At 59.4% G+C, this 14,677-nt stretch overlaps 1 protein-coding gene across 1 annotated transcript; it reads left to right on the top strand.

The window, feature by feature from the left end:
* Positions 1–2,462: 2,462 nt before the first annotated feature.
* On the top strand, positions 2,463–14,460 carry HDGFL2 (HDGF like 2). The gene is made up of 14 exons (XM_006017591.3): positions 2,463–2,648; positions 2,732–2,870; positions 3,887–4,072; positions 4,600–4,716; positions 5,389–5,460; positions 6,035–6,182; positions 6,445–6,520; positions 8,290–8,575; positions 9,840–9,934; positions 10,863–10,933; positions 11,357–11,427; positions 13,144–13,245; positions 13,362–13,572; positions 14,312–14,460. Exons 3-14 carry the CDS (start codon positions 4,001–4,003, stop codon positions 14,443–14,445), a joined length of 1,455 nt encoding a protein of 484 aa, XP_006017653.3. The 5' UTR covers positions 2,463–2,648; positions 2,732–2,870; positions 3,887–4,000; the 3' UTR covers positions 14,446–14,460.
* Positions 14,461–14,677: the final 217 nt, after the last annotated feature.

Below are 14,677 nucleotides of genomic sequence, written 5' to 3'. Positions count from 1 at the left end.
AGGGCCGTGCTGGGTGCAGCTGGGCAAGGGGTGCAAGCGGGTGCTGGGTGGCTTTGGGGTGCGGAGGGGTGCAGGGAGGTGGGGGATGCAGAGGGGCACAGGGGCGTTGGATGGGTGTGGGGTGCAGAGGGAGACAGGATGGTGCTGGGTGCATGGGGGGTGCTGGATGGGTTCAGAGTGCAGAGGGGTCCAGCGGGGTGCTGGGTGCATGGGGGCGCTGGATGGGTTTGGGGTGCAGAGGGACACGGGATGGTGCTGGGTGCATGGAGGGGGTGCATGGGGGTGCTGGATGGGTTTGGGGTGCGGAGGGGTTCAGCGGGGTGCTGGGTGCATGGGGGTGCTGGATGGGTTTGGGGTGCAGAGGGACACAGGATGGTGCTGGTTGCATGGAAGGGGTGCATGGGGGCGCTGGATGGGTTTGGGGTGCAGAGGGACACAGGATGGTTCTGGATGGGTTTGGGGTGTAGAAGGACAGGATGGGGCTGGGTGGCTGGGGGGGGGGCGGGGGGGGTGGGGGATGGGTTTGGGGTGTAGAAGGACAGGATGGTGCTGGGTGCATGGAGGGGGTGCTGGGGGGGTGCTGGATGGGTTTGGGGTGCAGAGGGACACAGGATGGTTCTGGATGGGTTTGGGGTGTAGAAGGACAGGATGGTGCTGGGTGCATGGGGGGGTGCTGGATGGGTTTGGGGTTCAGCGGGGTGCTGGGTGCATGGGGGTGCTGGATGGGTTTGGGGTGCAGAGGGAGACAGGATGGTGCTGGGTGCATGGGGGGAGGTGCAGGGGGGTGGTGGATGGGTTTGGGGTGCAGAGGGGTCGAAGGAGGTGGGAAGTGCAGAGGGGCACTGGGGGGTGCTGGATGGGTTTGAGGTGCAGAGGGCACAGGATGGTGCTGGGTTTATAGGGGGTGCAGAGAGAGACAGGATGGTGTGGGGTGCATGGGGGGGTGCTGAATGGGTTCGGAGTGCAGGAGTCCAGGGGGGTGCTGGGTGTATGGGGGGTGCTGGATGGGTTTGGGGTGCACGGGGCGCAGGGCGGTGCTGGGTGGGTTGTGGGGTGCAGAGGGGCACAGGCTGCAGGTGGATCCTGGGGTGCAGAGGACTGTGGGGGCGCAGGGCGGCCATGGGTCAGTGGATGGGGGTGCAGGGTGCTTTGCAGGGTGTAGCGAGGGCTCGGTGGGGGAGCAGGGTTGTGCCGTGGGGAGCTGGGCCGTGCGTGCAGGGGAAGACGGGCGCAGAGGACGGGTGACAAGGCAGTGGGTCATGGGCAGGTGGGACGAGGAGGGGGCTCGGTGTGGGGGCAGTGGATGTGGAGCAGGGGGCAGGGATGGCCGTCCACCACGGGTGTGGGTTCCTGGGGTGCTGGTCCCAGCAGGATGCTGGATGCCAGGGCGTGCACCTGCCGTGGGGCAGGGAGGTCTTGGGCTGTGCTGCGGTGCCAGGAGGTGGCATTTGGGGTGGGAAAACTGGGCGATGGCGCCACGTAGCTGCAGAGCCTGGAAGGGGCCTGGATGGTCCCAGGGGTGAGAGGGCGCAGGTGGAGATGGGACCGTATTTGGTGCTGGTGACCAAGACCTGTGCTCATGCCCAAGGACTCCATGCGGATGGAGCTGTATCGAAGGCAGAAGTCTTGACCAGTTCAGGTGCCAGACTGGTGCCCGCTTGGCAGCTCGGCTGTCACTGTAGGAGGTGTCTACCAGCAAAAGAGACAGGCTGAGAGTTTCTGGGATTGGGGCAGCAGTGATGGTGGAGGGTGTCAGAGGCAGGGAGACCACAACTGGCCTGCAGAGTATCTCAGGACCTCCTTCCTTCCACCTTCCTTTGGCTTTGCCGGACGTGGGGCTAGGGGAGAGCTCCATCCTTCTCAGGATCCCAGGCTGGCTGAGCTCCCTTGCACTGCTGGAAGGGCTGCTCTTTGTAGGCTCCCCGGTGTGTGGGCAACACCCGCGTGCACGTGCGTTGCTGCCTCTTTGCCGTGGCAGCTCCCACACCCGCTCCCTGGCTCCTGCCTCGGAGCTGCGTCCCCTGGCTGCATCACGTGGAAGTGGCTGACGGGCCCTGGAGCCAACGCAGCGTGTGGGAAGAAGGCTGAGATTCCTGTGTGTGAAAAGTCGTGCCTGCCGGCAGCCTGGGCTTTCCTGTGGCCTGCTTCCAGCCAGGAGAGCCCCTTCCGACCACCTGTTGGAGCAATCGTCTCTGCCCTCAGTGGGGCTGGACAGGATTCCCCCGGGGGGGGTCCAGCAGCACTGCTCTAAGTCCAGGCATATGGATCTCTACAGAGGAATGCAATGCGCTGGTTTCCCCCGGGTGTTAAGTCCATAACCCATGAGGCATTCCCAGCCGTAGGAAGACTGAAGTCAAGTTCCCACGCAGAGCCCAAGCGGCTGGGCCGGATTCTTTGTCACCCATCTCAAGATCCTGCATTAGGAGCTGGTGTGCTGCCGTCAGTTTGCTCCGCAAGCTTCTGGGGGGGTTTGAAACAGTCACGCCAGTATGATGCTGCTTTGCTGCCGACCTGTGGTAACGTGCTTCCAGCTGCCATCCCTGACCGTGTCCTGCTCTGTCCCCCTTCCAGATCGATGACATCGCAGATGGTGCCGTGAAGCCCCCACCGAACAAGTACCCCATCTTCTTCTTCGGCACTCACGAGACGTAAGCTGCACCCTCACCTGCGCTTCCTTTGCTCTTGCCTGCTTCCCCTGGGCTGGGGCCTCACCTCTGCTTTGTTTCCCCAGAGCCTTCTTGGGCCCTAAGGACCTGTTCCCATACGAGAAGTGCAAGGACAAATACGGGAAGCCGAACAAGCGGAAAGGCTTCAATGAAGGCCTATGGGAAATCCAGAACAACCCTCACGCCAGCTACAGCGCCCCTCCGGTGAGTGCTCCCGGGGTCGCCCTGAGCACGGGTGTCCTGCCTGTCTCCCACATCGCCTTGCCGCCTCCTGCTCCTGGCTGGAGTTTCTAGGGGCTGCCAGGTCAAAGTCTCCCTTTTCAGGAACTGCGTAACTTGTCTTTAGCAAATCTCTGACTTTCTTCCTCACTGGGGTCCCAGGGAAGCAGGCATCGTTCTCCCTGGTTTACAGATGGGATCCACAGAGTAAGTGACTTATCCAAAGCTGCAGAGAACACGTTTGTCAGAGCAAGAATCAGAACTAGTGCTTCTGGCTCCCCTCCCTGTGCCGAGATGGCTCGCTGGTCCCACCGTTTCCCTCAGCAGAGGGGCCCTGACCCGATGGCCAGGACCAATGTTGCCAGTCTGGTTTCCCATTGATTTCCGTGGGCTTTGGGTCAAACCAAGAGGTGGCCCTTTGTGGTTGAGGTCGGAGTGCCTAAGGGATGCTTTGTAACAAAAGTTATGTGATGCAGTTTAGATCGTGGGGTCTTCAAGGAAGGCCTCCACAGCAGCTTTGCAGTTTGTGGCACTGGAGAGAGGCAGAAAGGGTTTCAAGGTGAGCTGCGAAGGGCAGATGGCAGGTATGTAGGAAAGGCCAGGTGAATGATCACGATGCAGCACAAGGTGGTGACTTGAATGAAAGAGGACTTTACTGGGAGCTGTCTTTGGTCCTAGATGGGCCCCTTAATGCTGTGTATGTGGGGAAAGGCTGCAGAGGGGATTTTGGGGGACGTGGACATTGGCTGAAGGGACAGAGAAGCTCCCTTTATGAGGTCTGTGTGATGTTATTGCACTTGAGGGTTGTAGCTCTCTGTGAGGAGGAGGAGCATTACCCTAGCCTTCTAGCGGGAGCTGTTTCAGGCGTCCTCTCTCTGCATATCCCTGTCTGGGGATGTCCTGCTCTCTGTCTTCTCTGTGCTTATCCCCTGCTCTCCTTGCCCTGACTACACTACATGTTGAGCAGTAACCTCCAACCACCCATTTCTCTGCCTCCGCAGCCGGCAAGCTCCTCAGACAGCGAGGTTGGCGACATCGACCCGGTAGCAGGCAGCGATGCAGGAGAGGATGAAGAGTCTGCAGTCGCTGCCATCCCTGCAGCAGCCACCGAGAAGATGGAAAGCGATGAGGAGTCTGACAAGGGGAGTGATCACAGCGGGCTGAAGCGGAAGTCGCTGGCTATGAAGGTACGCAGGCACTGGCTAGGCGAGACCAGGAAGATTGTTATAATTTGTGTGTGATGTATTGTAGATGCAACATAAGGCAGTTACTTTATCTGCTACTTAACTGCAGCTGCTTCTGGGCTGGAGTGTAGCTGCTGTCCTGTGCTAGCCGGACTGTGCAGCAGGGGGATTTTTAGGTGGGGATGTGAGAGCAAGCTTCCCCCTTCACGGGAGATGAGGTTGGGAGAATGGAACCATCCCAGTTCAGAACCTCATCGTTAACCCATGGGTTGTTGTCTCTGCCTACACACGTGTACTGGGGTAGATCGAGATCTCTTGTCATGATGTGTAGGCCGACCGTGGGCTCAGGCCGGAGCTGTGAGTTTCTGACTAACCCTTGGATGCTGCTCCAAGTTTAACGTAGAAAATAGTAAGAAATGAGGAAGGCTTGGTTGCTTCCCTGTGGGTTGTGTTTCACCACGTGGGCAGAGAGAATGGATGAGAGGAGCAGGCAAGCTTGCAGCTGCCCTCACAGTGATGTGTGACTTTAGGTGCCGGTGGCTAAACGACCCCGGAAATCCTCCAGTGACCTCGATCAGGGCAGCGTGTCCCCATCAGAAGACGAGAACTCAGAAAGCTCTTCGGAGTCAGAGAAAAACAGCGACCAGGTGAGCGTGATCTCCCCCCGCCCACACCACAGTATAGGGATGGGGCAGGCAGGCTCTGCTGGACTCACCAGGCACTGGGAGAAGGCAGTAAGGGAACAAGGTGGCTAAGCCCTCTCCCTGCTAGCAGCACTAGCACTTAAATTCTTCCTAGGCCTCCCGTTTCTAAAGGGAAGTGCTCGCAGAGGCATGAGCAGGCCTAGTCCTGTAGCTCAGCCCCACTTGGTCCCATCCTTCCCAAGGAACTGGAGACAAGACACTGCCATCTCCTCTGAGAAGCACTTGATGTTGGTGGCTCCCCTGTGCCTTGGTGATCTGCTCCCAGGCCTGGGTGCTGGCCACAGTGTGGCTAGTGCTGCTGGGGCAGGTGCTTTGTGGGTGCAGTGGGCAGTATAGTCCAAGATGCTAAAATCCCAGGGATGCTCATGCCTTGGGGCAGTGCCCAAGACATGAAGTCTAGATCCGAGGGTTATCAGAGGGAAAGTCCTCTCTGTTAGAACTGGGGCTGCTCCTCACTCACCTGATGCCAGTTGCTGTGTCCTATGGGTGTCTTTCCCTCTCTGCATTGGAGGACCTGGGGATTGCTGCCAAGAGTTGGGGGGCAAGGAGAGATGCCTGGCTCTGAAACCAGAGTGGATGTTTCCCCATCTCAGATGTGCGTATGTCCTTTCCCAGGACTTCACTCCCGAGAAGAAGCCAGTAGCCAGAGCTCCCAGGAGGATGCCTGCAGGCGGGAGAAAGAGAAAGGTAAGAGCGGCCGGTCCTGCCCTGTTCCTGTTCCCTTCTCTCCAACGTGCTGCAGGACAGCAGGGTAGCTGGGGGCAGCACTTGATGTGGCCTGTGGTGAGTGCAGAGGGAGGCTTTAGGCAGTCACCAGGCCCATTCTGGCTGGATGTTGATGAGGAAAAACTGAGGGACTGAGCGTCCGGTTGTGTGTTGCTGGCAGTATGGGACATGAGCTTTGTGTGACTGGGGAGTGACTGGCTCTCAGCATGTAGCCCTGGGTTGAGGGGAGCACAAGAAGGCTTGTCTTGGGCTTTGAAGGCCAGTGGGGTTCTCTGGGTGCAGCTAGTTTGACCCTCCCGCATCTCAGGGGCCTGGGTGAACGTGAGCCCCTGGACTGCTGCCTGCCTTCCTGGTGACACCAGCTCACTCTGGACACCACCCCCATCCATAGGGCCTGGAGATTGCTTCCTCTGCTGTCCCACCTGGGATGGGAACTCTGTGATGTGGTGTCTGCGATGCAGGGGCTGGACCTGAGGTCTCTGCTGGTTCCTGTTCCCCTCCCCACTCAGCTCTCCGTTCTCTTCTCTACTCACAGAAGGTGGATTCAGGCTCTGACTCTGACTCCAAAGCGGACTCGGACTCGGAGGTGGAGAATGCCGCAGTGGATGTGGCCAAGTCGGACTCGGACTCAGACTCAGATTCGGACATGTCTGTGAAGAAGGCTCCTCGGGGCCGGAAGCCAGGTAGGGTCTAAGGGGTGCTATGGCCTATTGTCAGATTGCAGGCATCCCACAGGCTTTCCCAGGAAGCTGTGCTGCAGGGGAGCTCTCTGCTAAGCTCCTGAATTCGTTTATGTGGGGGCCTTGATTGGCCCATACCTGAGTCTGTGGACTGAAGTCCAGGCCTTGGACTGGGTGATTCTCCCTTGAAGAGGCCCTGGCCAGCCACCTGTTGAAGGGGTGGGTCTTCTGCTTTGCTGAACCCCTGACTGCTTGTGTCTTGCAGCCGAGAAGCCACCCCCAAAGCCCCGGGGCAGAAAACCAAAGCCTGAGAGGGTGCCCACCAGCTCCAGCAGTGACAGGTGAGGGCGAATCCCGGGGAGGCAGGGCTGCCACAGGCTCAAATCCCTCACGCAGGCTTTGCATCCCCTCCTGGCAGGAGCTAGCCCCACCCTGCCATCAGCGCCTGCTGGGCTTTCCAGGTGACTGGACGGGGGTGGGTGGAAAGTTTTCTGCAAGGGCCATGGGTCCTGACTAGAGGAGCAGCACATGGCAGAGGCTTGGCTCAGAGCATCTGGGCAGTAACGTACCTGTGAGTCTAATCCCTGGCTCTGCCCACACTCGGTGAAATCACTTGGAAATATTTTTTTTAAAGAGGTGCAGTGTCCTTACAAATACATTGCATCACACTCTTCTGAAATGACTTGCTCATGGCGTATTAGAGATTTAAGAGATCAGGAGGCAATATTTTACAGTTAGGGTGGCCAGAATCTGGAACCAACTTCCTAGGGAAGTGGTCCTCACCCCTACCTTGGGCAAATTCAAAAAGAGGTTAGATGATCACCTGTCTGGGGTCTTGTGAACCCAGCATTCATTCCTGCCTGTGGCAGGGGGTCAGGCTAGATGATCTGATCGGGTCCCTCCTGACCCTACCTAGCATGAAACTGAAACCAAGTTGCCTCGTCTGCCCTTGCCCTAGTCTCTTTCCTTCCTGCGAAGACAGGCCTGGCCCTTGTGGTTCATGAGTTCATTAATGAGTTGTGTAATGAGTTCATTAACGCCCTAGAGGCACTTTCGACTTTCAAGACTGTGGCTCTTTGGGGCAGAGACTGTGCTGAACTACATGTTTATACAGTGCCAAGCCTGACCTGACTGAGGCCTCTAGTGCTGCCCCAATGAACGTTAAATAATGGAGCCATGTGCATCCCTCTGCAGCTGGCATGGAAGGGTGGTGCCCTCTGCTCCCCAGAGCAGCAATCTTGTGCATGGAGCCCTCCTGGCTGTGGCTTTGCCTCTGCCCTTGAAACATGGTGTTCGAGTTGCTCTGTTGGCAGAGCTGTGCTGGCCAACTCTCCAGGGGATTGCAGCCCCAGCCCCTTCCCCAAGTGCAATGATCTCTGCTACCTGTGCTCATACCAGTACTTCTGGGGCTGCGTTTCAGTAGCTCCTGCTATGGGACCACCTCTCCATTTACGCTGCGGTAGTGCTGGCGGCTCCTAGCAGTGCCGTGGCAGATGGTAAGGGACTCTGCACAAGGCGGGGTTCAGACAGCCCTGGGGAGCAGAATGGCAAGGGGTACAGTTGGGTGGCAGGAGACCTGCTCCATTGGGAGATGAGCCCAGGGATCCCTGCAGACACAGCCTGAACAGGACATGTGGATGTTTGCTGACTCCCAAGCAGGTGGGGCTGGGGCTTCTTCACGGGGCTGGGGACTTCCTCCCAGTCATGTCAGTACCTAGACGGGAACAGGGGACTGTTGGCCACGCAGATGGGATGTCTACAACAGTGGTTCCTCTGGCAAGTGGTGAGAGGTGCTGGCTGGGGGCTGTGTTCTTGTGGGTAACCAGAGGCCTTGGGTCTCTGGGGATATCAGTCCAGTGTCTCTTCCTGCTTTGATTCCCTCCAAAAAGGGAAGTGCCTAGCAAGGGAGCAGGGAGGGCAACCAACCTGAGCGACTTGGCATCCTCAGGGCTGTTCAGGGCTTGTCCAGTACCCAGTTCAGGCATCAGTCTGATCCCCAGCCAATGGGAGGGATGGCATAAGGCTCTGGAGAAGCAAGGCTGTGAGTGGGAGCGGAGCAGGACTGTTGGCAGGGCCCACGCTGCCCTGACCTGCCTGGTTGTGCCCCCAGTGACAGCGACAGTGATGTGGACCGCATCAGCGAGTGGAAGCGGCGGGACGAGGAGCGCCGACGGGAACTGGAGGAGAAGAGGAAGAGGGAGCAGGAGGAGGAGCTGCGCCGGCTGCGCGAGCAAGAGAAGGAGGAGAAGGAAAAGCGGAAGGAGAAAGCGGAGAAGGCGGACGAGGCACGCTCAGACAGCGACAGCAGTCTTGATGGCGATGTGGCCAAAAGGGGCCGCAAGGGCCGAGCCAAAGCCCCATCATCCTCTGACTCAGACGCCGAGCTGGAGAAGGAGGTGAGCGTGTGGGCACCTTGGGGAGCTCATATGGGTGCGGCCTCTGCGTGCTGTTCCCAGCCAGAGGGGGCAGCAAGGTGGGGTGGAATATCTCCGTCGCAGACCCTCTCCACAGCCTGGCACTCTGGTGGGACCAGTCCCCATGCCCCAGGCGCTGCTCTTCTTGCTCAGGACTGGAGCAGCTGGGTGTCGGGGAAGCTGCCCCTGCCATGGGCTGTGTGAACCCTGGCCCTGCTCTCCGGCACTGGCGAGGGTGTTCCTTCCACTTGTAGCCCCCTGGAGTTGCACTGTGCTCACGGCAAGGGACTCATGTTGGCTGTGTGCTCTGGTCTGCCTGGCACACTTTCCCCCAGGGGCTCAGCTCTGGCACAGCTGCCAGCGCAGCGACACCTGGGCAGAACGGCGCCATCTGGCCGTGGCTGGTAACCCGCTCAGTCACAGCAAGCAACACACTGAACTCAGGCATTGGCTCCTCCTGTCTGGGTGTCCCTTGGGGTTGTTCTGTGAGCTGTTCAGCCAGCCCCAAATCCTGACCCAGTTCCAGCTTGGGCACTAATGCAGCCCTGCAGCACCTCCCTGCCAGCTTCAACTGGGGTCTGGATTCAGATTTCCTTAACTGCTGGCTAGCATGACTGTGAACTGATAGCCAACCCCACCCTCTGACCCTCCCTGCTGCCCTCCGCCCTGCCTGGATCAGGAATGCAGGGCTTGACCAGCTGTGGCTAGTGTGGAGCTTTCATCCAGCGAGTGCCAGGCACTGCAATAAAACCACCTCTCTCCTCCATGCTGCTCCTTCCAGCATCAGAGAAGCCAGGAGAGCAGTGCTGTCCAGTGGTTCCATTCCTGGCTTTGCCACTGGTGCTGCCTGAGCTTGGGAGTTGCAGCACTGCCCTGTACCTCGGTTTCCCCATCCATACGCAGTCACTGTGGGGTTCACTGTGAGGGAGGAGCCTGCTTGGGGCAGGAAAGTGGAGCAGAGGCAGGAGGCACAGAGGTGACAGCGGAGGCTGCGTGGGAGCCCCATACCTGGAGGCACATCTCCTCCAGTGCAGCACGTGGGGGTGGGGGGAGGGAGCATGAGCCACATCGCAGAAGGCCACGGATCCAGTTGGTGGCTCGGGGCCGGGGCTGTCCCAGGTGCATGTCCAGTACCAGGTGTTGCCCCCATCCCCTCTCCACGAGGCGCTGGAGCAGCCCCCTCCCCCTGCAGGGGTGGTGGGGAGACCACGGCTTGCTCATCCTCTGCATTGTTCTCTCCTCCAAGGTAAAGAAGCCTGGGAAGAAGCTGCAGCCCTCTGAGTTGTCAAGGAAACCGAATCAAAAGGAGAAGAGGGGCCGGGAGGAGAAGCCTCGCAACAAGTCAGCCTCCGCCTTCCCCCTCCCCTAGGGGCTGGTGGGGAGGGGTCTCTTCCAGCAGCCAAGCCTCCAGGCTGCCATCCCCGGGGTGGTGGGTGGAGGTTTCCCTTCAAGGGAGCTCCCTGCAGAGCTGCCGTGTGACTGTGATGGGGCGGAAGCAGCCTCAGAGGAGGGGGCACATGGAGATGCCAGGGTTGGGAGTGGGAGGAGGTCTCTAAAGCCACTTGACTGCGGAGCCCTCTTGCCTGGGTCTGAGCAGCCTGGGGCCTGCTGTCATTGCAGGCCTGTTCCTCCGAGAGGAGGGAGCCTCTAGTCGGGCCCTAGAGAATCACTTCGTACTGGGGGGGCGGGGGTTGAAAGTCCTGGGTCTGAGGTGATCGTGGCTTGGGGCTGGAAGTCAGGACTCCAGGGTTCCTTTGTCTCTGCTGGGGGTCTTCATGCCAGCCCCGTGAACCGGTACTCAGCACCCACCTGGAGTTGTGCGTTCGCTGTGGAGCCCGATTCCTCAGCATTTCTGAGCAGCCCCTGGCTTCGGCAGGAGCAAAGGGCTTGGGACCTCTGCAGATGTGCTGGGCTGTCCTCTGTCCACATCAAGTCGCGGGCCTGAGCTCCGGGGTCCTGCCTGTGCGGTGCCCCGAGTTCCACTCCCCTGCCCTTGAGTGGGGTGGGGGCTGGGGTGGGGGCAGTCCCCAAGCACTGAGCAGCGGCCTGGTTTTGTGCTCGCGTTCCCCTTATAGCCCACACCCCTGTCACCCTGCCCCGCAGGCCAGGCTACATCTGAACAAGCTGTGTGGGTAGAGCTGGTGGGGGGGAGGATTGTGAGGGTCTTGTCATCTTGCCCTGTCAGCTGAGGCATGGGAGCGTGGGGGGTTCCCAGGATTCAGACAGTCCAATAAACAGCCTTGTCCTCTGGTTTCCTTTCCTACCACAGACCCTTGAAAGTGGAGCGAGGCCGGAAAAAGTCTGACACAATCCACGAGAGAAGGATGGAGAAGAAAAAGGGTGAGAGCGGCTCTCTGCCGGGCTGGGAAGGAAAGGGTCTGGGTGGGAGAGGGCAGGGGGGTATGCTTTTCTGGGCAGGGCAGGTTGCCACAACATGGGGGTTTAGGGGTGTTGTTCTGAAAGCATCTGGTGCGGTGCCCTGACTGGAACCTGTGGGATGTTGCTGATGGGCTGCCAGGGCAGGGGGCTGCTTTGGGGTGTAACAGTGAGGGCTCCTGTGCTCTGAGTGCATCCCCATAGCAGGCTCCGGTGGGGGTCGCGGGGGCACCTCTGCTGCGAGCCCAGCCCGGTCACAGGCCCAAGACCCAGAACATCCAGGGTGGGGCTGAGCGATGCCACATGCTGTCCTGCAGGGCGCATACCCCTCACGCTAGCAAGCAGGGTCAGTCTGTAGGAGGCTGATCCCTGCTGCCTCTGTCTCAGAGCCCACAATCGAAGAGAAACTCCAGAAGCTTCACAGTGAGATCAAGTTTGCCCTGAAAGTCGATAACCCGGTGAGTACTGGCACGGTGGGGGGTGGAATCCAGGGAGCCTTGGGGTCTGGCTCTTCTGCCCCATGCAGGCATCCCAGACTGGCTGCCTGTGCACACGTGTGCAATGCTTCCTGCTCCCACACTTGCTCATGATGCTGGTAGCACTTTGTCCTCACCACGCACAACCCTGCAGGGCTGTGCAGGGAAGCATGAGCGCCCCCTCCTTCTGTCACCAGTCATCCGCCCTCTTTCCCAGCCTGCTAGATTGTGTATAGCAGCCCCCTTGGCTGGAGCCTTGCAAGGACGTGCCCCCACTCTCACAGCTCTGGCATGCTTGCTGAAGGCTGGCTCAAGCGGAGCACTGCCTGCTCTTCCCCTGTCCATGTAGACACCCTCTGAGCTGGTGCCAGAGCCTGCCAGTTGTTTCAAAAGCTGTGTTGTGCTAGAGTTTAGCATCATGTCCTGTTCTCGTGGGCTACCCAGGGATGGATTGATGCCTCTGGAGGAGCAGTGCTCAGCTTGGCCCCTAGATGGTGCCACCATTTCTCCTTGGGCTTCCCAAGATGTGCCACCAGTCTCAGCTCCTGGCCTGGCTGGGTGCTCTGCCTGTGGATGCCCACCAGATGTGGGTGAACCTGGCACCCTCAAGGGGAGGCCCAGGAGAAGGCCAGAGCCAGTCCCAGCTGCTTGCAATCTTGGGTGCTGCAGGCTCTGTCTGTGTCTGCTCCTTGGCTGTCCCCCGGGGATGGGGAGCATTGCCTTATAGGAGCAGAGAAATGTGGAGCTGAGAGGGACCTTGAGGCCACCTGGTGCAGGCGCCAGAGCTGAGGCAGGATCCAGTGGCAGGTGCTCCCTATCAACATAGGGCAGCAAAGGATCTCAAAGGACCAGTTAGCCCACCACTGCTCCAGACAAGGTCCCCCCCCCCCCCCGGCCCCCTGCCCCCCCGAACAGGCCCCCCCCCCCCCGTCTCAGGTGCTTGTGCAACCTGCAAGTAGATGACAGGGATTCCCCTGCCCACCTTGGGAAGCTGATCTGGTGCTGAATCACCCTCTTGGTTAGAGAGTCCTTCCTGCCACCTAACCCACATCTCCCTTGTTGCAGTCTCAGTCCACTCCTGCTTGTCCTGGCCTATGTGGGCACAGGGAACGGTAGCTCAGTGTGTGTAATTAAAGCGTGGAACTCATTGCCACCCAGTGTAGTAGAAGCTGACGGTTTAGCCAGTTTCACAGAGGGGTGGAGGACATACTTGGGGCCTCAGGAGCTATTGAGCGCAGGAGTGAGGGACACGGCCTCTGAATCAGAACTTCCCAGACCTTAAATGCTGGAGGCTGCAAGTGAGAGAGGAGCAGGGGAAAACCCCTGGTCAGACCCAGTTCACTCCCTTTCAGTATCTGCTGTCTGCACTGAGAGACACAGGAGACTGGACTAGAGGGACCTAGGGTCTGACCCAGTAAATGTCAGTTCTTATTTTCTCTCTGTACCAGTGCTTTCCGTCCTGGATGGGCAGTATCAAATCCCTCCCCCCCTGTATCAAATCTTTGGACCATATAACCCATTCTTCCCCGTTTAGCCTGACTTTTTGCAAACCTCCAGCCAGGCAGCCACAGCTGTGTCCTAGTGCTTCCCCCACCTTTTAGTGAGCAGGTTTGGCCATGCTGTATAACAAGTCCAGAGAGGGATGAAGCAAACCTCTCTAGCTTCCTGAGCTCTCTGACCTCAATTCTCTGCCTACAGGACATCAAGAGATGCCTGAGTGCACTGGAAGAGCTGGGAACACTGCAGGTCACCTCTCAGATCCTCCAGAAACACACTGATGTGGTGGCTACGTTGAAAAAGGTGCCGTGGAGAGGGGACTTGGGTGGGAGGGGAGGGGTGTGTACATGCATCTGACTCTTGGGCAGGGGCCACCTTGTTCCCAAGCCGCTGTCTGATACTCCCTGTGCCCGTGGCAGATCCGCCGCTACAAGGCGAACAAGGATGTAATGGAGAAGGCCGCTGAGGTTTACACCCGTTTGAAGTCACGTGTCCTGGGACCAAAGCTGGAGGCCATCCAGAAAGCCAACAAAGCTGGGTCGGAGAAGGACAAGGGGGATGCAGAGAAGGGCCAGGAGAAGCTGGCGGGAGGCGAGACACGGAATGAGAAAGGAGAGGAGACGAATGCTGGTAACGTGGGTGCAGGCTCTTGGGAGGGGCCTGTTGCTTTCCTGGTGCCCTTCACAGGGCTGATTCCTGCTCCCTGTGGCAGCCCTTGTGGAGGGCCTGCCTGGTGGCTCGTGGAGCTGGTGGGTTGTGGAGGCAGGAGGAGGGGGTCCCAGCATGGGGAGCTGGAGGAGCTGCCTCTGGAGGTGCAGGTCTGCAATGGTGGCAGGTGTGCAGGCCCCCAACTTCCTGGGGGACCCTTGAACTCCATCTCCCATGCAGGGCAGGCACCAGGCAGCCTTGGAGCATCATTTTGCTCAGGTTTTAATACCATAGGGTCATGATGGATGAGAGCTAGCTCCTATGTGAGAAGTTTGGGGGAGCCTTAGGGGCTCCAAGCCTGGCGCTTGGGGCAGGATGGTGTTCCCCTGTCCCAGTGAGGGGGTTGGCCTGACCCTGGTCCTTCCTGCATGCTACCTAGCTAATGCAGCCCTAATGTGTTGAGCCCTGCACTGCATATCTTCCCCTCTGCCCCATCAGCTGATGGCTTTGCCCTCCTTGCAGCATCAGGGCTCACAACTCAAGATCCCACCCCCACCCCTATCCCTGCCAGCCAGCTCCGCAGGGGGGTGGTGATGGCTGGGGCATGTGCCCATCTCCTGAGTGAGGAATGCTGATGGGGTGGCCTCAGAGCAAGGGGGCTGTCGAGCTGCTCTTGGGCCCTAGCAGCCAGGCCCTCAAACACCCATCTTCTCCCTCCCAGACCTGCCAGGCCCTGTGAACGGCGAATCCATGTCCCAGAAAGGGGAGACCGCTGAGGAGAAGGAGCAGGACAAAGCGGCAGGAGCAGGCGACAGTCAGCGCGAGGCCCCCACCGAGGACACGCACAACGAGTGAGTAGCAAGCACTGGGAGGGCAGGGCCTGCTCGCACCTGCCTGGGGAGCTCTGAGCACTGGCCTTTCACTTGGCAGGGGTGGCCATGTGCTGCTATCTGGGGCCACGGCACCTCTCCAGGGCAAGTGCCTATTCACAAGAGCACTGAGGCCGGACCTGCTCTGGGGACGGTGGTCCTGCTAGCCCAGCCTCTCTGGGCCTGTGCCATTTCCCCCTCCCCCCCCCCACAACTCC

The sequence above is a fragment of the Alligator sinensis genome, unplaced genomic scaffold, assembly GCF_000455745.1.
Source record: "Alligator sinensis unplaced genomic scaffold, ASM45574v1 scaffold1295_1, whole genome shotgun sequence".
Lineage (NCBI taxonomy): Eukaryota > Metazoa > Chordata > Crocodylia > Alligatoridae > Alligator > Alligator sinensis.
The sequence above is the reverse complement of the archived record's forward strand: the minus strand, read 5'-3'. Positions and strand labels throughout refer to the sequence as shown.

Bases quoted from the DNA above. Each gene is read 5' to 3' on its own strand.
- HDGFL2 (XM_006017591.3), top strand. From the start codon at position 4,001: ATGGAAAGCGATGAGGAGTCTGACAAGGGGAGTGATCACAGCGGGCTG. The intron at 11,428-13,143 runs GTGAGTACTGGC...CTCTGCCTACAG, and splicing joins CCCTGAAAGTCGATAACCCG to GACATCAAGAGATGCCTGAG. The intron at 13,246-13,361 runs GTGCCGTGGAGA...TGCCCGTGGCAG, and splicing joins TGGTGGCTACGTTGAAAAAG to ATCCGCCGCTACAAGGCGAA.